Below are 23,960 nucleotides of genomic sequence, written 5' to 3'. Positions count from 1 at the left end.
TTTACCCATTATAGAACAGGCTTTAAAACCACTTTTTGCTGCCTTCAATGATTAAGATTTTCAAAGTTAATTTTTTACTCTTTTTATAAATCTATAATGAAAACCATGGAACACAAGCTCTGAATTACAGGAAAAGGCATATCGGCAAATATCTTACATGATAACCTATGTGTCAATACATACCTTAATATAGATTTCACTGATAATGTTTTTGTGGGACTATAAGGGAGACATATTTTCTGAGTACCCTATAAAGAAGAAAAGCCAGGATATATTACAGGACATACTGACCTATTCAAGTAGAAATATTAATAAAAACAATTAAGCAAAAAAAACAAAGAAGAAAACTGAGCTAGTTTTATTTAGCTATATTTAATGACGGTTTGGAGAAAAAGTAATGATGTTGCAGAAAAAAAACAAAAAAAAAAAGAACCATGCATGCCTACAAGAGAGTTTTAAATCAATTGCTTAAATAAGAGGCTCTTATGGAACCTTAAGTGGAAAAAAATGTAATTAAATAATATTAGTGAAAACAGTATCACACTTGCCTATTTTCTTACCATTATAAAAGAAAACAATTGCCTAAATTGATCACAGGACATAATCAAGAACAATTTAGGCAACATTTCTAAAAAAAAAGCAGAGTTGCAGGTAAGCACAATTAGAAAATATCTGACATCACAGATTTCTGTCAGAAAGTTTAGTATAATGTTATCTACAAATTTAGTTTAATTTTATCTACTACAGTAGAATTATATGTTCTTATTGTATCAAATGAAATTATATAATACATACTGGAATTCTGAAGAAAAAGTGTATGATAAACATACCCAAACCAAACACAAGTCAGAGTAGCAGTTAAATATTTGTTTCTTACTGTTTTTCTCCAAAGTATTGAATGATATTGAGGAATGCGCTGATTATTTTGGTCAGACAGTACCACAGACAGAAAGAAAGGGTTCTTCTCTGCATCTGTACCTATATAATTCTGATGAACTGTTGGAGAAAAACAAGACGCAGTATCAACCATAAAGAAGACGTGCACACCCACTCATGCAGAGGCTGAGAGAGACACCTGTAAATCTATGCATTCATATGTAAAATATATAATTGCCTACATAACTAACTATGTTTTTATATACAGATGTGTAAAAAAACCCCAAAAGATAAGTACAGATTTCAAAGCCAAGAAGGTTTTCAAAACATCCCTTGTAGGTAGCAGAGGTTTCACTGCTCACAGAAACCCAAATTAACACTACACTTTTTCCATATTGAAATAACAGCCATTCAAAGCTACATTACATTTTCATTGATTCAAACTCCAATTCCTTCACAAACAAAAAAAATTACCTTTCCCTAAAAAATATTTGAAATACCATCTTGTATGATACTCTGGGTTTTCCAAATGCACATCTGTTCTGTGCCATGTACCCGGTGTGTAGTCTGTATTCTGAAATAGAATTGAGAGACTGTTACATTAAACACCAAGTGAAAAAGAAAGACAAAATATAGGTAAAAGCCGAGAGTGGCTGATTCATCTGAAGTTTTAGCTGTACACTGCTTTTTAAAAAGCAAGAATTATTCTGAAGTCAGTTGGCATGTAGCTGAAATTGAAACTTTTCCCTCTCCTGTTCTCTTTTTTCCCCATTTCTTTCTAATTAACTACAGACTTATCCTAGTGTACCACTATCACAGGCAATGGCTTAGAATTTCAGTGATTTCAATGTGGAATTTGAAGAAAAGCATTCTAAAACTTAAAAATAAATAAATTAATGAATGGAATTCTGCGTCCATTCATTTTCTCAGTTCTTCCCAAAATAATCCCCAAGGACTCCTTGCTTGACAAAAGCATGCTTTAGAAGTTCTTCAGTGTTGTTTCTGGATTAGCCAGTTAAGGTGAATTCCCAAGCATCCCTCCAGTCCTTTTCCACTAAGAATTACCATATGCAAAGAAAAAGCCATTCTAAGTATTCATTCACTATGTGGCCATTCATCGCCCACTCTGGGAATCTTTCTGTGATATAAGCTAATCAGCTTTTGAACTGCATGAAACTGAACTAAAAAGACAGAGTATCGAACATGACCCCACAAAAAACCAATGCAGAATACTTAGATTGCTTTAAACTCTGCACCCAGTGCTGATGCAAACTGATGATCAGTAATAGTTTGCCGTTAATATTAGCTCAATACAAATGTACCAAGACCTTACATGTATTTCAAGAATATGAGGTCTTCTTTCTTTCTATATTAAGATGGTATTTACAGATGAAAAAGTTTTACAAAGGAAGATAATATATGAAGATAAGCGAAAACCTAAGTGTCACTGGAGTGGTTGCAGGGACACACTGTGAGTTTAGCAGCACAGGAATCTGGAGGGAACGACTCTAAGGCTCCACTCACCTCCTTTATTCCTTATTTAGAGATAAGCACAGCTGCCAAAAGACAACTAAGGGGACAAAAATGAAGCTGTAACTTCATCACGCCAACAAAAACAAAAGCACAAAGGTCAGCTTGAACACAGTTGTACCACCAGGACACCAATATAAAGTCACAAACTAGAGACTATGAAGTGTCATTCAGAGGGTTCATATTTTTCTCCTATCGTGAACTGGTGAACAAAAATGTTACCAAAATGAAACAAAATGCCAGCTTTTCCCTTCGACTACATACTCTTGAATGAAAAACTAAGCTAGTCTGTGAGAGGGGAAAAACCCACCAACTTACTCTTCTTAGACTCTGACATTTTCATATCATTACTTAGCATTTTTCAGGTCCTCTTTACTTAGTAACTGACTGCAAACACATCTTTCATTGCTGAAGAACTACTGAAGCTGAATTATTTTTTCAGCTTTCTGTGAGTATTTTTAGCCACCTACCTCATCAGAGGAGCCGTTTTCCACACGGAACCGCCCAGCTCTTTGAATGGCTCCATCAGCATCACTAGATATAAGCTACAAGAGAGTTTAAGATAGAGGTTCTAGTTCCAAAAATAACCATACCATCAGCAATCAAAGCTTACTACCATTTCTTCTTGTTCCAGGCATCATATAACTAGCCAAAGAGAAGAGATCGGCCCAGCTATTTCCAATTTGACTACAGGCTTTGAACAGCCCAATAAGAACTCTTAAGTAGGCACAAATGGATGAGAGATTCACTCTCTTGGTAGATCCAAGTACCAAGCAGAAATTCTCCTGTCTCAGATTTTGGCTGCGCCAACACACAGTACTCCTAAAGAGGGACTTGTCTGCCTTCCAGAAATTGATCTTGAAGATTGCTCCTTTCCAAAAAATGGGTCTTACAAGAAATGATGATTCTTGTCCTCTCAGCCTTGCAAAGCCTAAAACTCTACCTGTTGGCAATATTACTGGGACTAGCAGTTTTTTACTGCATTTTATTTATTGATGTCTTCCTTTATTGATATTTTTAGGAGACAGAGAGCAACAAGAATCTCCAAACACAATGCTCAGTGATGATGCTGAACAACACAAGGTACAGGAGATGTCCTGGTCTGTTTCCAGCATTAACATCAGAAAATAGGGCTTGTTTCCAGCTGAAGACTTCAACAATTTCAAAAATACTCTGGAAAGGCTGCTTGGTCTCTTTATAAGGGAATCCAGGGATTCACAGAACACTGAAACTCTTTCTGTTGCTAAAGAAGCTCTTGAGAAGACAGTAAAGCAAAGGATAACGAAGTAATTCTCATGTGTCCTGCAACACCGCTTAGGATCCCTACAAGAGAAGGGGAGGAGAATGCTGCCAATGATATTGCATGTTACTCCTCCCTAAACTGTAAAAAGGGTGATTGTCGCATATTATACCAAACTTATGAAATGGGATCTGAACAACAATAATGTAATTCATTGCTTTCCTCTAGTAATCTATGTTATTCTAGGAGAACATCTTCTTCCTTCACTTGGTAGGAGAGTTATCACATTTTGAAGTTTTCTCCTTGTTTTGAAGCACCCTGAGGCTATGTCAGAAATAAACTAACAGGGCAAAACCTCCAATGCATCCTCGTGCTTTATATAAACTGTAAGAGAAATTATACGGACAACTGGCACACAATGGAAAAGACATACGAAAAAGTGTTTAGGGCAGAGACAAAATGATTTGGAAAGAACTGAGCAACTAAGATGCTACTGTGGAAAACATTAAGCAAGAAAAGTTAAATACCGAACATTTAGAAATTTGAAAGGGCAACAAGAACCTTTATATGTTTGTACTCCAAAAGATAAAAGGACACAATTTCATAAAATACCAGCAGAATTTTAAGAAAACCAACCAAAAGACAAGACCATTTGTGTGAGCTTACTGCGAATTTATAATTACAAATAACTTTTTCTTTTCTAGCAAAAGAGTCTAAGTATTAGTAATGAAAGAGCCTCTTAGCAGAAAATGGTTCACTTGTATTTTTTGATTAAAATATCACATCTGTTATGTGGAATGTATGGAAAGAAAAGAAAGATACCTGGTGTTCTTGCAATGCAACTTACAGCAACTAAGCCACCAATATACACCCAATTTACATACATATTAATAAATATATTACCCAAGAACTTTAAATTACAACTATAGCTAGTGGAAAATTCGTGATTTCTTCCCACAGTAAGAGAGCTGGAGTTCATTTTCTTTACTTCCTCTCACTTCTGCTTTCCTATAGTAATTTATATAATTTCATTATGACCTTGTAATCAGTGACACTATTTTAACTGCTGATATACTGCTATTTTCACAGCAGAGAAGAAATTTATGTATGAGAAAAATGAAATGCCAACCTAATCTTGGAATTTGAAGAAAATACAGGATAATTGACAGATTTTAGGGAATCATTTTCAATATATTTATTCTAACTAGTTCTTTTAGTTTTAAACCTTCTCCCACTACTCTGAGGCCTGTACATACAACATTATACACATTTGTACACATGTGAGCATGCAAACAGTTTATGACTTACATAATAGCAAGTATTTCATTAAATACTACCCTAATATTTTGCAATCTTCAGCTTATAAGACAAAAAAAGGCTCAATTTCATCTGGAGGTAAAGATAATATTTATATAACACTTTCTGACCTGTTATCATGAAATATTCGTAAATAAAGCAGTAAAAATATTTCTAATCACAGGCCTAAAATATCTATTCTGAAGACTCTTCTTATTAGTCTACAACTGCCAAGTCTAGCTTAGAAAGCACATTTTCCAAACTAAATTCAATCTTTTTACCTGGAAATGAAAAGGATTTCAGCTCTGTATAAGGTGATAAATCAAAGGACAAACTACATAAACTTACAAGCTCCACAGATCCATAATGCTTTCTGCTAAAGTCTCCACGTCTGCAACCCAGATCTTCAGAGACAGACCTGGAACAGAAACGCTTCATCAGTGTACACAGATCAACTGGACTTACATTTCCTGCAATGCAATACTCTAACATTAAAAAAAAAAAATCATTCCTGCTGAACAAGATTCACAGTGTGTGAACTCACTGCTGCAGAGAACACTCCTTATAGCCTACACAATCTCTAGCAGCCACTGCAGTCTGGCTTTCATATTACCCCCGAAGGAAAAGAAATCATAGAATCAGCTGGGTTGGAAAGGACCTCCAAGATCAAGTCCAACTCTTGATCCACTACCACCGCAGTTACCAGACCATGGCGCTAAGTGCCACATCCAGTCTCATCTTAAAAACCTCCAGGGACAGAGAATCCACCACTTCCCTGGGCAGCCCATTCCAATGCCTGATTACCCTCTCTGTAAAGAATTTCTTCCTAATATCTAACCTAAACCCCCCCGGCACAGCTTAAGACCATGCCCTCTTGTCTTGCTGATAGTTGCCTGGGAAAAGAGACCAACCCCCACCTGGCTACACCCTCCTGTCAGGGAATTGTAGAGAGTGAGGAGGTCTCCCCTGAGCCTCCTCTTCTCCAGGTTAAACAAACTCAGCTCCCTCAGCCTCTCCTCAGAGGACTTCTGTTCCAGTCCCTTCACCAGCCTTGTTGCTCTTCTCTGGACCTGCTCCAGCATCTCAATATCCTCCCTGAACTGAGGGGCCCAGAACTGGACACAGCACTCGAGGTATGGTCTCATCAGTGCTGGGTCCAGGGGAAGAACCACTTCCCTGGTCCTGCTGGCCACACTGTTCCTGATCCAGGCCAGGATGTCATTGGTCTTCTTGACCACCTGGGCACACTGATGACTCATATTCAGCTTCCTGTCAATCCAAACTCCCAGGTCCCTTTCTGCCTGGCTGCTCTCCAGCCACTCTGTCCCCAGCCTGTAGCGCTACAGGGGGTTCTTGTGACTAAAGCGCAGGACCCGGCACTTGGCCTTGTTGAACCTCATCTCGTTGGAACCAGCCCAACTCTCCAGTCCGCCCAGGTCCCTCTGCAGGGCCCTCCTGCCTTCCAGCTGAGAGTCTGGGTCTTGACTGGAAGTAAAAGCTACGATTAAATTCAATATTTAGGTATGATGCAATCAGAGTTCCAAAGGGGGTAGTGGCTTATAACCACATTTGAAAATCTAAGGGAAGAAAAACCTACGGTAAACTTAATGTTTCAAATAGGACAACTGCACTATACTCAATAAGACCACACTTTGTACATTGCTACTGATTTTTCCAGTCTCTTTTCAGGCTCCACATGAAGAAAAACTAAACCACTTAATTTCTTACACTTAATTCATAAGGGTAAGAAAACAACAGCATTTCATAGGTTTCCTTCCACCACCTTAACAAAGACAGAATTATCAAGTAAGCCAATATAATCCTAGAATATGAAGTTTAAAATCTACCTGCATTATCACATATAATCTCGTACCATCATATCACATTAAGCACCACCTCCTCTAACTATAAACACTAAGCCTCTTGTCTTTGCAATGGAGATATACATGTTACAAACACAAGCTAAATAAAGATGCAGGTGGAAATTTAACATAGACCTTGATTACCCAGACTGTACCAGGGCCAGCAGATCAACCCCTCCATCATATTCCAAACTTACAGTTCTCCCTTCTGTCAGCAGTTATGAAAATAAAGTTATTTAGTTTTAATGGAAAAAACCCCTAACCAAGTGAAACAAGAAGAAACCCTCCATCTAGCAACATGAGATAAAATTTTCTGAGAATTATCAGTACTATAAATTGTAATGTTACATCAATAAGCAGAAGAAATATCTAAATTTTCACGTAACATCTTCATACGTTTTACTTTTAGAGAATTAGTTAATCATAGTAGCACTAGCATTTTTTTGTGTGCTCCTTTTCTTCTACAAAATCTGTTTTTGTGACTAGGTGTGCTAGTTGCCTTAGAAACCACTGTAAAAGCAAATCAGATCAATAAATACTTGGCACTGTCAGTACTGCTGGCAGACATCTGGACAAACCCAAACACAAATATAATACAAATCAGAAAGTCACCACAAAGAGTATCTGGCCTATGGTGTTTGGAATGGAACCATTTCCACCTGGATAATTTGTAATTGTCATCAGTCATGCAACAGCTCCACAAAGCAGCAGAAAAAGCAAGCTGAGCTTTATAAAACTGAACTACTTTCTGCCTTGTGGCAAAGCTACCCTCAAAACACATGAAATCAGGGGAAAATGCCATCTTGTGAATTACCTGCATGATAAAGCCAGGGAGTTATGGAGGCATTTGAGAACTATCTGCATACACAAACTAAGCCCTATATCTTATTTTGGTGACATTTTAGCTGAGTGAAAGTCAAACTCTCAGAAAAAAGCATGCTAAGATCTGAGCATATTAATGCTGCAGAGATAACAAAGTCAGCAGCTAACAAAAAGCTTTAAAAAATAAAACATGAAACGAGTATTCAAACCCAAACACAGGGCACAGAAATAAGAAATGGCTTTGGCATACAACACATGTATGCACTAATGTAACAAAATACTGGTTATTGAGTTAAAGAAAGACATGACATGAAAACCATTTACTCAGAAATACAAAGTGCCAAAGTAAAGAGCCTGGTCTGATCAAGACACATACCAACAATGACTACTGCAGTAACATTTCCCAGCCAGAGAGTCAAAACAACAGACAAAGCGAGGTGCAGAGTTAAGTTGGGGTTGCTACATAAAAATCTTTTTTTTTTCCCTCAACGTGGAAAAAACACTCTCAAGTGTTCTCAACATTTCTTCTAGCAAAATTCTGAAGACAGATTAGTTCAAAGAACAGTTCACCATAAAGACTCCCTGATGACCATGAGAGAGAGGATGTTGAAGGAAACCCACTGATATACAAACTTGTGGTTTATCTGTACTTAGAAATACAGAGCTCTTCACAACTGGTGTGATGCCTACAAACTATATTCTCTACCATATGAATATATATCCTCTATTCTAGGTTCTCAAAGAAACCCTTTTTATCTAAATAATTTCAGTATGGTTATTAGATTTTTCTTTTAAACATTTCCATAATGTCAAGCTATAAAACAGTTGCCTTTAGGAGGCACTCCAACATGCTCCAACATTTCACATTTCACCAGCTTTGCTGGTGACAGAATGACACAGAGCAGGGCTGTATTAGAGTTCTATACACAATGATAAGCACAGACACGATAAGCATGCGGACAGGAGCAGTATATATACAATAACAAGGAGACAGCACTGTCACATTCTGCAAGGAAACTGGAAGAGGCTTCACATTCATCAGGTCTTGAGATGAGTTACCACAATACCACAGCCAGCCTCTAGTGCAATCTCACAGTCACAGACATTTATGGTGACACAGGTGAAAAAGAAAGATGTGATAACCACGCATGCCTTGTAAGGTGAATCCACAGGACTCCATCCCAGCCCAAACGCCTAAGATCTATTCCTACCAAGGTTACATAAATTCACAGACCTAGAGAGACAGGGTATATTCATCAAATGATGTGGAGAACATGAGGAACAAGCAAGTTTCATTGGAGAAATAATGTTTTCTCAGACGACATGATACAGAGGGAAAATACAGACAAGCTCAGAAAACACTTGAAGAGCAGTTTGTGCATCAGAAAGGTTTATGGTCCAATCCTCTCCACAAACTGCACTCCAATGACTTGAGGAAATATAGTGGCTTGTCACAAACCATACCTTCGGGTATTAAAAGCATTTTTCTCACACTGCTCTCACTAATTAAAAAACCTACAGTATATCTGAACAAATGATTAAAACAAGTGTTTTAATATTAATATTCTAATCCATTTGTGTCCCCAAACTACTGAAAACATACCTAACTTTCAAACACACTAGCAGTCCTTTGAAAAATCAGAATTATACCCAATAGCTAATCTCTGCTTCTTCTCAACCTAACTACTTCATATCATAAGTGTCATCTCCTTTGTATCAAGTAATTAAAGCAGAATCTCACACCAACACAAACGCTACACAGACAACCTCACGAAAGTTAGGCGTCTTAGCCTCGATTTATGCATAGGTAAGATTTACATTATCGCACTATTTGCGTAAGTGCATATACTCCCTAATGAATTCTTGCCTGTGTACCTCTTTGGCTTTCTGTTCGTGGTTACCATCATGATTTGTACTCAACTCTCTGACACATCACATCAGCTAATTTAAAAAACACACTGTGATTTACATCAACTGTTTATATTAATCTTTCTCATTGAATTACATCCTTTCTCAGTCCTGACCTGATCTACTACATCAGAAAAACTGTTGCTCCAGTTATGACAGTTTTAGAGTAGTTTTCATCCTATTAAGATGAACTGCCAGCACCGAAGAGGTTAGTTCCTCAGTGGCTCAGATCACTTTGACTTATTAAAATTTACTTATATTGCAAAGTGTTTAAATACAGATGACCCTTTACTGACGAAAAAATTAGCTCACACGCATTTGTACAGCACCTAAGGTACACTGCACCTCTCTCTCCCATTTGTCTAGAAACAGGTGCTGTTGTATAAACGAAGAGTAATGATGAAGAGGAGATAGGACTAGCTTCCTCCCATTTCAACAGAAGCTCCTACAAACTTCAACAGTCCTGAAAGTTGAACAACGAAGCATAAACATATTTGCTGATCTAAATCTATACGGTTTTAGGATCCTAGTGTCAAATCACAAGTTTTGGCTTTTAAGAGTTCGACACTGAAAAGCACTTTAATTGGGGGCAGAAGGGTAGTGGCAGAAGGGAACGAGTTTGCAGATTGCACCTGTGTGATCACAACGACATAGCACGCGTGCCTTCTGGCTCGCCATTCTCCTCACATTCCACATGTCTACTTGCCAGTATGGGTCAATCTATTTTCATCTAAGAAGCAGTCACAGGTACAAGCGCAATCAGCAATCGGATAATTGCAGAGATATCCTAGTGATATCTGCTTGCGCGAGGGCAACGCTGAATAAGCTCCGAAACAGATTCCGAAGACACTCGTCCGACTCCGCTCACGCCACCTGCAGCAGCCCTGAGGGAGGCGGCTGCGGCTCGGGGGCTCCCGCCGCTGCGCTGCCCGAGGGCCGCCCGCCCGTTCGCGCGGCCCCTCCGGCCCCGGCCGGTGGAGGCAAAGCGCCGCCTCTCCACCGCGGCCAGGGCGGGTCCGCACCGCGCCGCGCCCCGCCCGAGCTCAGCCCCCGTCTTCGGTACCGCTGAGTGAGGCCGAGGAACCGGGTGGATGCCGCCTCTGCGCTGCTCAGCTCCATGCGGGCGGCCAGACGGAGACCTCACCCCTCCAGCGTCGCTCCCGCGACTCCGTCCCGCGCGGGAGAGGCGCCGGGAGCTCAACGCGCACATCCCGCTCCCGGCGCACGGTCCCGCGCGCCCGCCTCGTCCCTACGGCCCCTCCCACGGCGCATCAGGCGCGGCGCCGCCGCACGGCCCGCCGGGAGCTGTAGTCCCGGGCTGCGAGCGAGCGGCCTGGCCGCCGCCGCCGGGAACTGCAGCCCCGCGCCCCTGTGCAGCGAAGGGCCTCGGCCGGCACCGCCTTGAGGGGTCGGGCCCGCAGCAGAGCCCCTCCCGAGCGCCGGCTTCCGAAACGTAAAGGTGTAACGTAATTTCAGACACCTGCTGAGAGTTTTCCATAGAAAGCACGCCTATTCAGTATGCCTGAAAGTAGCAGAAACTAGTCAGCTTCAAGATGGCCAAGTGCATAGGTCAGGTTTACTGTCCAATGCTGCCCTCAAGATGCCACACTAGAACGATTTGCATTCACACTACACAACTAAAAGTGCACTTGTGTGGTGACTTTCCTGCCAGATGAAAAGCAAAGGACTACGAGACATATCTCGATGGCATTGTACTGGATACTGAGAAAAGCCAGTCATCATAGTACATGCACAGATCCAATATAAAAAATATTTTACTATCAAAAACAGTTTACTTAGAACTAATAAATTAGAAGTGCCACAATAGCATTCTCTTAAATGTAGTCAGCATCCCATTTGACACCAACTAGATAGGGAGAATTTTGGTGTGCAGTGGAGAATTTTGATATTTGAATGCCAGTTCTGGCTCACTAGAAACGAGGGAAGAGTTCTTGCACTGATTCAAAGAAGGGTGAAAAATCTAAATAAAATCCTGTAAAGCCAGTAGATCCCAAACCAGAATGCTAGCTGTTGGTAAAACACCAACAACCAAGGCAGCTCCAACATGGGGATAAAACTTCAATGACTATTTTTAAGAGAACTAATACATAAAATATGTAACTCATGGAGAAAAAAATCCCCATGACCATTAAAGTTTATTTCTTCGGAGGGGAAGGTATATTACATATGTAGAATTAAAGTAATTATCGTCTAAAATGCACTCAAAACTTCACAAGATTGACTGAACGGTAGCTATTTTTTGCAGATAACTGGTTGAGTCATCCATTTCCATAAAAAACAATCATTCTCAGCAATTAAAATATTTTAAATACCTCAGAGAAGCAGCATATCGAGAACAAAAAAAATTTTAGGAAACCAGTATAACATCTTCCTTTATTTAAAAAATGCTGATTTCCCGTGGAAATGGAACAATTCATCTATACAGTTCTTAGTATAGTTTTGAGTGGTTTTTAAGTCAAATTAAAAAAATTTCTATTCCCACAGGCAAGACTAACTCATGTCTCTGAGAATAGGTGTATGCCTATCTGTACATATACAGAGACATAAGTACAATTGAATCTATAGAGAACATTGATGTCGACGAAAGAAAATGTAGTCTTATCAAGGTCTCACCCCCACACACCCCCAGCGTGGGGGCGTGGCCACCTCACAAAGCTTTTAAGGAAAACAATAAAGAAATCAAAAAAACAAAGGCCTAAAAAGAAGAGAATTAGAAATAATATAAATACAACCCAAAGAAACGGAAATTTGAAAGAAAAACAAAATCAAAAAAATAAAATATAGAAAATAAAAATAACATTAAAATAGGAAATATATAAAATAAAACAAACAAACAAACAAAACAAGTAGGCAAAAAAAAAGTGCCGGAATCGCTGCTGCTGCCCTTTGGTGCTGATCTCGAGATACTGCGCGTGCGCGGTAACTAGAAGCGTACTTCAGTAAATTAGGGCACGCATGCGCAGTTGCTCCAACGAAGCCAAATCTCATGTAGGGAAAAAAAAAAAAAGGGCAACGTGGCGGCAAAAAGGCGCATGCGCAATAGCGAAACGAAGTCAATGCTTCACCGAAGGGCAAGATGGCGCCATTTTGCGCATGCGCAATCATTTCAACGACGACTACGTAAAGGGCGCTTCGGCCGCGAAATGTCAGGGAGGGGCCCCAGAAAAGCGGGCGAGGCGCGCGCAGTAAGAAAGAGAAGCCGGGTGCTCGAGTGGTGAGGGGCGGCAGCCAAGGTAGCGACTCCGGCGCATGCGCAGTCGTTAGCAAGACGCCGGCGATCACGTGGTAATTAAGGGCGGCCAGGAGATGAAACGGGGACGCATGCGCAGTGGATCTTGTGCCGGTGCAGCGCTCCCTGCTCAACTTAAAAGCCGGTTCCGGCGGCAGGGCGGGACTCGCGGTCTCCCGTCTCTCCCGGGGTGTGTGTGGGGGGAATAACATGAAGCTTTTTGGGGTGAAAGCGCAGGAATTAGCGAGGGACGCTAATTTAAGTAAACTCGGTCATGTGGGGGATTGTTTGTTTCTTTGTTTTTATTTTGGTGGGTTTTTTTTCTGTATTAAGAATCTGGCTCAGTTACTCTCTAGTTCTGGTGTGTTTTCTTTTCCAGGTGGTTGGTATTTCTGCAGTGTTTGGCACAGGACTGGGTGAGTTTTTTACCCAGCTTTCTAAAGCTGTAGATGAATAGGAGAGGTAAGGGGATAACTTCTGGTCCGTGACTCAGTGACCTCTTCCTGAAGGTCCTGATTCATGAGTCTGCTCCTTTGATTTGAAGGAGTGCACAGTTGCCATAGCCAAGGTAGCTTAGGGTGTCCAGTATCAGCATAAAAAGCAGCAGTAAAAAGGAACTATTCAGAGATGAATTTTTGTGCTGTTCTGTGAAAAAGTAAAAGCTATCTGTGCCAGCAAGTCTGTGAAGTAATTTTTTTCTTGTAGTTCCATACCAAGTTTTGAATTGTTGCTGTTTTAATGAAGTATGTTCATTGATTTTGCATCCATTGGTTTCAGAATCCAAATCTGGGGAAAAAAGTACTGTTAGTCTTTCTGAAATGTCTCTCAAACATGAAAGCCTAGAGAAAACTTTTTTTTTTTGAGTAAAAAGAAGCCTCCAGGATGATCCTTATGCAATACAAATCATGTGTTTTTCAGACTGAATGCACTCCCTTTATTCACCTTTTCAGAGAGTATCGGCCAGAATACGAGCGCCCGAGAAAAACACTGGTAAGTGTTTTTAGCTGTTTTACACCTGAACAGTGTATCTTGGGTCACTTTTGTGCACACAATTGCCTTTACGTTGAGAGGGTCTAACATGTCATTTACTAGTCGTACTCACTGTGGGAAAACTCCTGTCCTGAAGGAGTCCACCATTTGCCTTTTTTTTCCTAGATGTGGTGGAGCATATCTTTACAAAACTAAAGATTTTGTAAAACAGATGTTGCTCACTGGTTTAGTGCTAGTATTTGAGCTAATTGTGTGAAAATGATTGGGAAATAAGATTGTGTCTTCCATTCAGATGGACAGAGAGTTCTTAAAAATAAATTTCCAAAGGGATTTGTTGAGACTATCCCTGTATCTTCCTGCACCAGTGAAGAGTACTAGTTTGACTTAGTAAGAAAGACTGAATTGCAGTGCCAAAATCAGTAGCTCTGCTCACCTTGAGTTCTGGCTGTCCAAAGGACAGTTCTCTGCAGGCACAGCTACACAGAGTTTGGCTTCCCGGCGCTGCAGAAAACGTCCTAGAATCCCACCTGACTGGAGGTTGCTTTCCATGCTTAGTCAGAAGTTCTGTGTAACCTGAGTTGAAATGTAAGACCTGCGTAGTGACTTCTGCTCTCTGACTGGGGGACAGGCTGCTGGGTTTGGGTGAGGTTTCTCTTCTCCTGATGTTTTAAATGTTCTCAGAATCCACATGTAAATCTTTGTCTACGGGAGAAAGCTCAAAATAAACAAAAGAGAGAGCAGCTGGAACACTTGTGGAAGGACATGGGCAGCGTGTGTGTGCAGGGCAGCACACTGGCAGGTACCTCCCCAGGAAGATAAAGTTTACTGCAGAAGTTTTCTGAAGAGTTTGCCTTGTGAAGTAGTACAGTGCTTCTTTGTCCTCACAGCAGAAATGTGAAAGCAGCTCCATGTTAGAGGAGCAGGGCTTTAGTTCCTGTGGGATTGGTCACACTCAGCTCGTCCTGTGTCAGTCACAGGTTTGGAAGAAACCCCGCTGTGTAGCTAAAGCAGTGGACCTACTAGAAATAATGAAATACTTTAGAAAAGGCGAAACAGTCAGATCAGAATATGAGAAAGTTCTGCTGTTGGCTGCACTGTTCCTTAGATGAGGCGAGTAGGTGCTGATGGAGTCTGTCCTGTGTCTGGGATCCACAAGCAGCTTTCTGTCCCCTTAGAGCAGGTGTTCATTGCTGGGTTTCTGTGCAGATAGAAACCTTACCTTTAGCAAGCTGCTGTGCTGTGTGTGCCTGCAGGTAAGAAAAGCTGGGAGTGCAGTCCCTCTGCTTTGATTGCTGTGTCCCTTTGGTAGTGATTTTGGAGGGGAATCCCAGAGCCATTTGGTTTGAAGGGGACCTTCAAAGGCCAGCCTGTCTTCCGTGGGCAGGGACACCTTCCCCTGTCATCCCCGGTTGCTCCGAGTCCCGTCCAGCCTGGCCTGGAACACGTGCAGGGATGGGGCAGGCTCAGCTTCCCTGTGCAGTGTGCTCTAATATCTCTCCACTGGCATCCTGAAAAATGTTGTCAGCGTGTTTTGTTGGCCGACGGTAAGCAGGACCTGGGTGAAAAGGACATTCTCTGAGGTGCTGGGAGAAGGAGGACTCGTGCGGGCACCTCCAGAGACAGCGGGAACGGGAGCGTGCTGCGGAGAAGGAAAATTCCAGGGGGTGGGTGCCAAGAAATTTGTCCTTCCCTTGCCCTGTGCTCTGCACTTAGCAATGGGTCAAGTGCAGAAGTTTCCTGGGGACCCTGGGAAATGATGCCGGGTCTGCTAAGAAAAGTGGGGCCAAGGGAGCAGGACCTGGGTCTGCGAGCGTGGGAGAAACAAGGGCCGGGTCATCCTCTGCTTCCAGGAGGGAGGGCAGCAGGAAAGGCCACGGACTAAAGCACTGAAGTGCCGTTCCCCAGGGAGCCCCTGCCCAGCACTGAACTTGCTTGTGCACTTGCTGTCCCTTTCCCAGCGGAGCCGAAGCGTCGGGTGCGGGTGCCGGGGGGATGGAGCTGCCAAGGACAAACTGGGAGGGTGTTTGCGAAGGAAGGGGGGAGAAGGAGCTCTTGACGTGCTTTTTTTACTTCTTCATCCCACAGAATTGCCACGAGAGGAAATACTTCAGAGGGGCTTCCCTCCAGCTAAGCCCTGAATATGCCAGGAGGTTTCAGCCGGGAGGAAAGGAGCTGTGGAAGAAAAGCAGCCTAAAAATAGCCAGCGGGGATCATCAGGTTTTCCAGCCAAGAAGAACAAGGAGAGAGATGAGGGAATCGGGTTCCAATTCCTAATGATTTGGTGGGTGCAGGAATGATTTCTGTGTGTTTTCCAGTCCCTTTTGATTCCTGAGATGATTTGAAAATGATGGCTTTAGCAATCAACTAAATCGGAGGTGTTGTTTTTGAGAGGAAATGATGCCAAATAAATGCAGAGTTTTGGGTCAGTTTTTGGGATGATTTGAGTCAGTTTTTGGGGTCAGTTTGGGGTCATTGTTTGGGGTGATTTGGGTCAGTTTTGGGTCAGCTTTTGGGGTGATTGGGGTCAGTTTTGGGTCAGCTTTTGGGATGATTTGGGTCAGGTTTTGGGGTCAGTTTTGGGTCAGCTTTTGGGGTGATTTGGGTCGGTTTGGGGTCAATTTTTGGGGAGCACTGGGTGTTACTGGGGGTTGTTGGGGAGCACTGGGTGTTTACTGGGGAGCACTGGGTGTTACTGGGGGTTGTTGAGGAGCACTGGGTGTTACTGGGGTGCACTGGGAGAGCAAATGAAAAATAAAGGGAATAAAAAATAACCGAAATAAAAAAGGAAATATAAAATAGAAAAGGAAATTAAAAAAAAAAGGCAAAAAAACTAAAAAGGAAATAAAATGAAAATGAAATAAAAGAGAAAAAAAAAAATAAAAAGAAACCCCTTCTTGGGCACCCCGTTTCCTCTCCTCCCCCCCCCCCCGAACCGTAAATTGCGGGGTCATCACCTCTCAAATGTGAGAAGGGGACCCCAAAATGTGGGTGAGGGAACCCCAGGGAGCCGAAAAAGTGGAGGGGGAGCCGCAGTAAGAAAGCGAAGCCGGGCGGTCGGGCGGCGGGGTGGGGGGGGGAGCCAAGGTGGCGACGCCGGCGCGTGCGCAGTCGTTGGCAAGACGCCGGCGATCACGTGGTAACTGAGGGCAGCCAGGAGAGGGACCGGCGACGCATGCGCGGTGGCTCTCGTGCCGGCGCAGCGCTCCCTGGTCGAGTTAAGGGCCGGTTCCGGCGGCAGGGCGGGACTCGCGGTCTCCCGTCCCTCCCGGGGTGTGTGTGGGGGGAATAACATGAAGATTTTTTTGGGGTGAAAGCGCAGAAATTAGCGAGGAGAGACGCTAATTTGGGTAAACTCGGTCCCCGGAAGTAGAGCGACCGGAAATCCTCCAAGGCCCCCGGCCCTGGGGCACCCATAAAAATGATGTCGAAATAACTAATGAGAGACGCTTGCAACAGCTATCAGGTGAACTCCCTGGTGGAAACTGCTGGCTCTGGGGTTGAGCTCTGAGTGGATGCAGTGGGGATACTGTGGTGTCAGGAAGAACTAGTGGTCTGTCATGCACAGCAGCCCCAGTCAAAGCTCTGTGTGTTGGAGTTCGGCTGCCTGGGGAAAAACTTCAGGTTTTTTGTTAAATATTCAGTGTCACTTCTTGGTATGTAATAGACGGCAAGCTCATTGATTGCTATTAAACAGGGTTGGTCATTTATTGCCTTCACACCTCTGCTTTTTCTTTCTATAGCATCTTATTAAGGGCTTTCTCAATTTTTGCCTCCCTTTCTGGCAATATTTTCTGGATACTTCCTTTAGTGATCTGATGTTGGCAGCAAATGAAACTAGTCATATGCTCAAAATGCTGGCTGCTCAGTTCTTATTTACTGCTGGCCTTTGATTCCTGTGCCTTTTCATGCTCTGCAAATTCTGTTGGGAAGAGAGGCAATAGTGAGCTCTCTGTTGTTAGATGTGACAAGGTTTGTGTGAAGATGTCCTAGCAGCAGAGTAGAATGGATATTAAAAGAGAAATTGCTATTAGAAATAAATGCTGAGCCTCCTGTCATGCTGTGTATAATGTGTTCAACAGCTGCAATTTGTTATGTCTTTCTTTCCTTAACAGAAGTGCACACGTTTGAGGCTTTGGATAGTGACCCAATGCTAGTGAAGTTAATTGATGCTCAAGTGTCCTGTGGGTGGTAGAGTTGAGCTGAAGCTTGGAGCTCAGGTAAGTATGTGTACATACACATGGAATAGAACAGCAGATCAAATGGTATAAGAAAAATAAAGGAATATCAGATAAATATATAGAGTAGATTAATACACAGAATGCAGATTCAATATAGAATGTCTATGCCAGGCCAACAGAAGATTCTGTTCCAATCTTTTATATTTTCTCTGCTTGGAATCTTATCGAAACAGAAAATGAGTTTGATTTGAGTGCAGTCCATGTCTTGGGGACAATGATGATTGCTGTGACTTTGACACACTTTTCCAATCAGGTTTAGAAGCTTTCAGTAGCAGAGAGCATAGGCAGCTCATAGCTGTGGATGGAAGCAGCTCAAGTGAAGTGTTCAATGCTGTAAAATAGCTGGGAATCCTAGGAAGGAAAGGCTATGAAATAATTTCAGTTGAAGATGGTGCTCTCTCCTGCAGTAGGCAGGATAGGATGATATGGTCCTATCAGCCTGATGTGCTTATGCTTCCTGGAAAGAAGCTTAACTGCAGGTGGCTGAACAGGCTGAAAACCCAGTGCACTGAAGGATTTTTCTTTTTCTCTGTAGGTGATGCTAGCAAAGAATCTGGATGTGTCTCAAGGGCTGGTGAACGGGGCACGAGGCGTTGTTGTAGGATTTGAAAGTGAACAGAAGGGTAAGTGAGCTTCTTGATCTCTTGTTGAAGGAAGAGGGGGAAAAATAACAAAACGATTTTTCATTGATGGCTGATGACTTCTCAACTTTGTTTACTGCCTGGTAAGAATAATTAGAGGGAAAGCAGGGAGGAGATCTCTGCAGGCTTGGGGCTCTCACCAGCTGTGATGTCATGCACTGCATCAGCTGTAGCTATCTATGGGCCTCTTGTGTTTGCTTTTCTGTGTTGTCTAGATGTGGGTGCTCATTTGCATTTCCTGTTTTCTTTTGTTCAAGCAAGTTTTTGTTTGTTTTTTCTCAAAGAATAATGTTCTGCTACCTGCAATGTGTATTTTTCTCTGCATCTCAGCTGATAAATTACCTGACTTTAATTCTCCTGCCTTAAGTAGGTGCCAAACATCATTTCAGTGCATGCTATTTACTGTCTGCGGGTTTAGGTTTGGTTTAGGAGGGGGGGAAAAAAGTGTTCTTAGGCTGCTGACTTCCTGGCTTTTGAGTGTCAGGAATACATCTCTGTTTCTCTCCTGCTCCCATTCCTACAGGGCTGCCTAAGGTGAGGTTTCTCTGTGGGGTCACACAGGTCATAAGAATGGAGAAATGGGTCTTCAAAGGACCATCAGGAGTTCACCTGAGTCGTCAACAGCTGCCTTTAAAGTTGGCATGGGCCATTTCCATTCACAAGAGTCAGGTGGGTGTCCTTATACAGCTGTCTAAAGACTTGCACACCATCATAAACCTTATTTCCTGGGTGAGCTTGCATTGCTGGTAAAACAGAAGGGAAAGCTGAAAGGCCCTTGTTGGGGGGGGAACTCCAGAATATGTGTGTTTAGCTGCACCTCTTCTGCTCATGATACCTGCCTATAGGGTCACAGATGGACTAGATACACTGCTGGAGTTTCCATGGGGTGCTGCCATCTGCATAGTTGGTGTTGGACTATAAAGCAGCATTATTTACCATTGTGGGCTGATGAGAGCAGTGTTTCCTTGAGAGTCATCAGCACTAGAGACCCTGAGGTTTACAGTATAACTGAGGCAGCTGCCAGAGCCACAGCTCTCTTTGGGCTGATGGTGGTGTGTGTTTGGTTTTTTTCAATGTAACAGTGTAACTTTCTCAAAGTTCCTTGCCTTCCAGAAGGCTTCATACACTTTGATGAATACTGGTCTTGGAAACCTGTGAGTTTGTTCCCATGCCACTGCTTATTGTTCCTGTGCCACTGTTTAAACCAGGGCAGGCTGTAAATTCTGCTGTGCCCAGGACAGCCCTGCAGACAGGCCTAACCCAAACTCTCTGATCTGCCTGAGGACTGCTTGAGAATGGTGACTGCTCTAGTTAACTACTAGGAGTGAAACCAGCAGGATTTCTTTCCCTGCTGTGTTGATTAGATGGGATTTATGGAGTTTCATGCAACAAGAGGTTCTCTGGAGTTAGTGGATTCTACTATCTGCTAGCAATTTACTGACAGTAGGAAACTGCCTTTCCTTTCTGATTCTCGTCTTTTAATCAGTTACACAGTAAAACAAAAGACTTCTTTGTTTTTTTCTTTTTTTTTAATCAAGCCCTTACACCAAGAACGGTACCTTTGACAGACTCACAGGTTAGTGTTGGTACAGCACAGTGTTCTTGTTTGTTTGTTCTGTAACAAAGTTCTCTGTGTCTTTGGCAGGGCATGTCTTTAGATTGTGTGGAAATCTCCCTGTCTCGTGTCTTTGAAAGTGGGCAGGCTTACGTAGCCCTCTCCCGAGCCCGCAGCCTTGCAGGTCTCCGTGTTCTGGATTTTGACCCAAAAGTAGTGAGAGCTGATCCTTCTGTGCTGCACTTCTATAGACAGCTGAGGCGTCATCAGCTTTTAACCCAGGTAAAGAAAAACCTCATGCTAGCAAAGCCTGCTTTGTGCTACCAAGATGAGAGGTGTTGGCCCTGAGATGCTTCTTTTTCTTCCTAAGCAAGACCATTCAAATTAAAACTTGTAGTGGCAGGAGAGATGAAACTGCAGAGAGAGCATGTGGCAGGGCAGCTCTTGGTGGTAAAATAGCTACAGTAGTTTTGGGATTGTATAAAACTACCTGGCACTGTGGGTGAAAGGATAGGTTGAGATTCTTTGGTCTTCCTCTTGCAGTAAGGAATGAAGGGGAAGTGGGCACAAAAGAAATCTGTTCCTTTTTTTTTTTTTTTCATGTCTTCTTTCTCCCCAAAGGATTCACTACACACCTATTCAGATGCTGATGAGAAGGAGAATGTGAAATGCAGCTGATAATGTTCTCCTGGTTTCTGTGAAGTGTCAGCACAGACAGCTGAGATGCAGTGATCTTGCTATTGAGTATATTTGATAACACAGGTAAAGTCAAAGGAATTTTTTTAGCTGTTTGCTTCATTCAGCTGACTCTGGATATATAGAAGTGTAGAGGATTGGTTAGAAATGCGAGGACATATGAACATGGCTAAGGCTATGGATGAGCTGCTAAAGTATAAGACGCAGTCTGACTAGGCCCATGAGAAAGTCTGAGATAGCAGGGCCGTGAGAAAGCAGCAACGTCCTTGGGTATTCTAAATTGAGCTGAAGAACAGGAGCTAGGCATTACCAAAACAGAGACACTTAACGAGCCACCTGTGTAAACAATGAAAGACAGTTAAGATGATATCAGCACCTAACTGAGCACCAATAATGAGCCTAATTTCTGTAATATTCATGAACCTATTATAGAGTGTATATTAAGCTGTTGTCAATCTACAATAAACGAAGTTCCTGGATTCTCACATTGAGGTGTCTAGAGCTTTCCGTCGCGACATAGAAGTATCCCCACCTTGTGCCTCTGGAATTTGGAAGGCTTCTGCAGCCCCCTTCTGAGCCCACAGACCTACGTAAGCACTTCTGTGTCACAGATGCAACTCTAGCAAACAAAATGACTGAACAAGGATGTTCCTGAAGGACTTTCCTATGGTTCTATCCTGCCTGCCTAGTTGCATTTAATCCTCCACATATATAGACTGAAACTTGTGTCCCTTTCTTCAAGTATACCACTGTTGTGAGATGGAAGGTGTCCGGATGGATTGGACCAGTTCACAGGAGCTGCTGACACAAGGGAAAGCAGTGCTAAGTATCTGGAATACACACTTGATTCTTCTGCAAGCAAGGAGCTGGGCTATTACTTTACAGCATGCTGAGGTGTTCCAGATGCTTGACACCAGGAGGCTTTGCAAAACTTCCTCCACAAGCAGAACTGCCAGTTACATATTGCTTGTTATGCTGATATGTAGTGTTTTTATTAGTCTGTTGCATAAGATGTGATTTTTATTTTTTTAACCCTCTGAGATGAACTGGCACTGTTTAAAGACAGGAGGAATTCCTACATCTTATACCTGTAATTATGGAACTACAAGAATTGTGAAGTTCTGTTACTCCATTAGGGAGAAGATGGGTACTGGTGAGAGTTCCTCTTGTTAAAACATGAGGCTTGCTCAAATGAAAGTTGTCCCTGGAAAAAACCTGTCTGACTAATAAGGTGGAAGTTTAGTGTGAAATAGGGAATAATGGCTATGGACATGTGAAGTGAGCTGTAATGTCACCTGTTTCAGCAAAAGCAGAGATAAGCAGAACTAATATACTGTCTTAATTAAGGCAAAGCTTTGGTCTTTGTATTTTAGCACTTTGTTTAAAGCTTAAGTGACTTGTATATTTTAAAATGTTTAACATCTTAAAACATGACATAACATTCAGCTGGAACTCATCTCTTTCAGGGTTATGTCTCTAACAAAACCTCTGCTGTGTGAGTGAGTTGAAAGTCACTTCTTGGCAGCTGCTCTCCTTAAAGCCAGGAAAGGATGTTGATTAGCCAGTGGTTAATATAGCAGAAAACAGTTTTAATAGGATTTCAAAATGCATATTTTAAGTGGGGGTTGAGGGTTTTTTTTCTGGGCTTGAAAGGTAGAGTTTTGGAGGGAGTCATAGTAGAAGACAGAAGTGTGACTATTATTCAGAGGGGCTCTTAATGTATCAGCACATTGTTTCTTCAAAGAAGTCTGGTGGGGAGTGGATGAAGTAGCTGGAGCCTGTGGAAGACAAGCCCTTTCCCCCTCACACTGCAAGCTGTAAACTTTTTAAATTATTTTTTTTAAACAACACATCCCAATTCTTTGAGCTGGATGTAAGCTGTTTGTCCACCTTGGGGAGAAACTGAAGATTAACTTCTCCCTGCCCACACAGCTGGCAAGGAGGGTGCTGGCACACTAAAGCATCATTTCTGGTGCAGATGAGCACTGAGGTGTGATTGTTTGGCCTGCAGCTTCCAGAGCTTCCACTAGAGCTGGGTGAGGGCCTGACTGTTGCAGGCTGTGTCCCCCAGCTGACAGTGCCAGTACCCAGGTGGGGTGCCCATGAGCACGGTGTGCTCAGATTCAGCCCCCTCCTCCTGTGGTAGGACACAGGGGGTGCAGGTGTGGCAGGCTGGCTCTAGCCTTTCCTTGGACACCTCTTGTTCCCCCAGCTGCTGTGTCCCCATCTTGAAGCACTCTTGCTCTTTCCTCATGCTGCTGTTCTGCAGTGGGTGCCTTGGCACAGAATCTGTGCTGTGCCACTCATGCCTCCTGTGTAATTCCAGCTGTGCCTCAATGTGCATCCTCCACCTTGGTGTGGGTTGAGTTTTTGCTTTTTGTTCACCCCCCATGCCCCTTGTGCAGGTGGCAGAGGCTGTGGGTACCCTGATCATCAGGGCAAGGCTGTCCAGGCAGGCAGGGATGCCCAAGGGGTAGCCTTAAAGCCTGTATGCTTGGTCAGGGGGCTGGGCTGGGTCCAGTTTGCACTCTTTTTAGAGATGGGATGCTGCAGTATGATCCAGTAGACATGATCTGAATTAGAAATAATAAAGGAGAGTCTGATGTTATCACACAGTATATTTCATGCATCCAGTCGGTGGCAGCAGCCCACAGATGCTTAGGCTAGAGATGCTTTAGTAAATAGAACAATTTGCAGCATTGTGTGAGCCATCAGCACAGCATAATAAAACCTCACGGAGGTATGTGGTTATACCTTTTTCTGAAAAAAGAAAAAAAATTTGAAAAGCACAAAATAACTTCTTATCTGCAAGAGTTCATTAACAACTGCCAGCTATGTATCATACAAGTGAAAGGAAGAGTTCTTTAAATGGGAACTTACAGAGGTACCATGGCACTTGAGTAATTAATACTGTACCCTTGTATCAACTATCTCTGCGTCTTGTTTAAGGGAAAAAATACCACACACTTTTTTCTTGTCATGGTTTTACACTGCCATCCAACACCTGACACACACAAATGATCGATATTTAGCATCTGCTCCCCACTCTGGTCACA

At 42.6% G+C, this 23,960-nt stretch overlaps 2 protein-coding genes and 1 long non-coding RNA gene across 14 annotated transcripts in view; 2 read left to right on the top strand and 1 right to left on the bottom strand.

The window, feature by feature from the left end:
• Positions 1-10,797, bottom strand: part of GARNL3 (GTPase activating Rap/RanGAP domain like 3) — a 41,822-nt gene extending 31,025 nt beyond the window's left edge. For 4 of the 7 annotated variants that reach the window (XM_064676464.1, XM_064676465.1, XM_064676467.1 and 1 more), the window contains exons 1-6: positions 10,598-10,797; positions 5,291-5,360; positions 2,877-2,951; positions 1,351-1,450; positions 878-996; positions 184-248 (exon numbers count right to left, since the gene is read on the bottom strand). In XM_064676464.1, coding sequence (XP_064532534.1) covers positions 184-248; positions 878-996; positions 1,351-1,450; positions 2,877-2,951; positions 5,291-5,360; positions 10,598-10,653 — 485 coding nt within the window. In that variant the 5' untranslated portion in view covers positions 10,654-10,797. Of the gene's footprint in view, positions 1-183; positions 249-877; positions 997-1,350; positions 1,451-2,876; positions 2,952-5,290; positions 5,361-9,863; positions 9,908-10,597 lie in introns of those variants that run through there. The other 3 variants (XR_010435405.1, XM_064676462.1, XM_064676463.1) reach the window with 2 other exon arrangements.
• Positions 10,798-13,022: 2,225 nt separating this feature from the next.
• On the top strand, positions 13,023-16,461 carry LOC135424871 (uncharacterized). Of its 4 annotated transcripts, XR_010435403.1 has the most exons (6): positions 13,031-13,246; positions 13,703-13,774; positions 14,230-14,359; positions 14,456-15,027; positions 15,300-15,438; positions 15,860-16,461. It is a non-coding gene; the product is annotated as an uncharacterized LOC135424871 (long non-coding RNA). The 4 variants fall into 4 exon arrangements; XR_010435401.1 differs by having other exon boundaries at positions 13,023-13,246; positions 14,456-15,438; XR_010435402.1 differs by lacking the exon at positions 14,230-14,359 and having other exon boundaries at positions 13,025-13,246; positions 14,456-15,438.
• Positions 16,462-16,977: 516 nt separating this feature from the next.
• Positions 16,978-22,356, top strand: LOC135424866 (ATP-dependent DNA helicase PIF1-like). Of its 3 annotated transcripts, XR_010435397.1 has the most exons (7): positions 16,978-17,238; positions 17,885-17,991; positions 18,548-18,635; positions 19,177-19,322; positions 20,299-20,490; positions 20,830-20,970; positions 21,647-22,356. XR_010435397.1 is itself a non-coding variant. In XM_064676459.1 (6 exons), the coding sequence occupies exons 2-6, from the start codon at positions 17,941-17,943 to the stop codon at positions 20,884-20,886; spliced, it is 534 nt and encodes a 177-aa protein (XP_064532529.1). In that variant the 5' UTR covers positions 16,978-17,238; positions 17,885-17,940; the 3' UTR covers positions 20,887-20,985. The 3 variants fall into 3 exon arrangements, 2 of the variants coding, with proteins under 2 accessions (XP_064532529.1, XP_064532530.1); XM_064676459.1 differs by lacking the exon at positions 21,647-22,356 and having other exon boundaries at positions 20,830-20,985; XM_064676460.1 differs by lacking the exons at positions 16,978-17,238; positions 21,647-22,356 and adding an exon at positions 19,767-19,807 and having other exon boundaries at positions 17,887-17,991; positions 20,830-20,985.
• The last annotated feature ends 1,604 nt before the right edge of the window (positions 22,357-23,960 follow it).

The sequence above is a fragment of the Pseudopipra pipra genome, chromosome 20 (assembly GCF_036250125.1).
Source record: "Pseudopipra pipra isolate bDixPip1 chromosome 20, bDixPip1.hap1, whole genome shotgun sequence".
In the NCBI taxonomy this organism is placed as follows: Eukaryota; Metazoa; Chordata; class Aves; order Passeriformes; family Pipridae; genus Pseudopipra; species Pseudopipra pipra.
Note: the sequence above shows the minus strand (reverse complement) of the source record. Positions and strands in the feature narration are given on the sequence as shown.

Excerpts from the sequence above, each read along its gene's own strand:
- LOC135424866 (XM_064676459.1), top strand. The coding sequence starts at position 17,941 with ATGCTCAAGTGTCCTGTGGGTGGTAGAGTTGAGCTGAAGCTTGGAGCT. Across the intron at positions 17,992-18,547 it reads AGCTGAAGCTTGGAGCTCAG|GTGATGCTAGCAAAGAATCT; the intron begins GTAAGTATGTGT and ends TTTTCTCTGTAG. Across the intron at positions 20,491-20,829 it reads GTCATCAGCTTTTAACCCAG|GATTCACTACACACCTATTC; the intron begins GTAAAGAAAAAC and ends TTCTCCCCAAAG.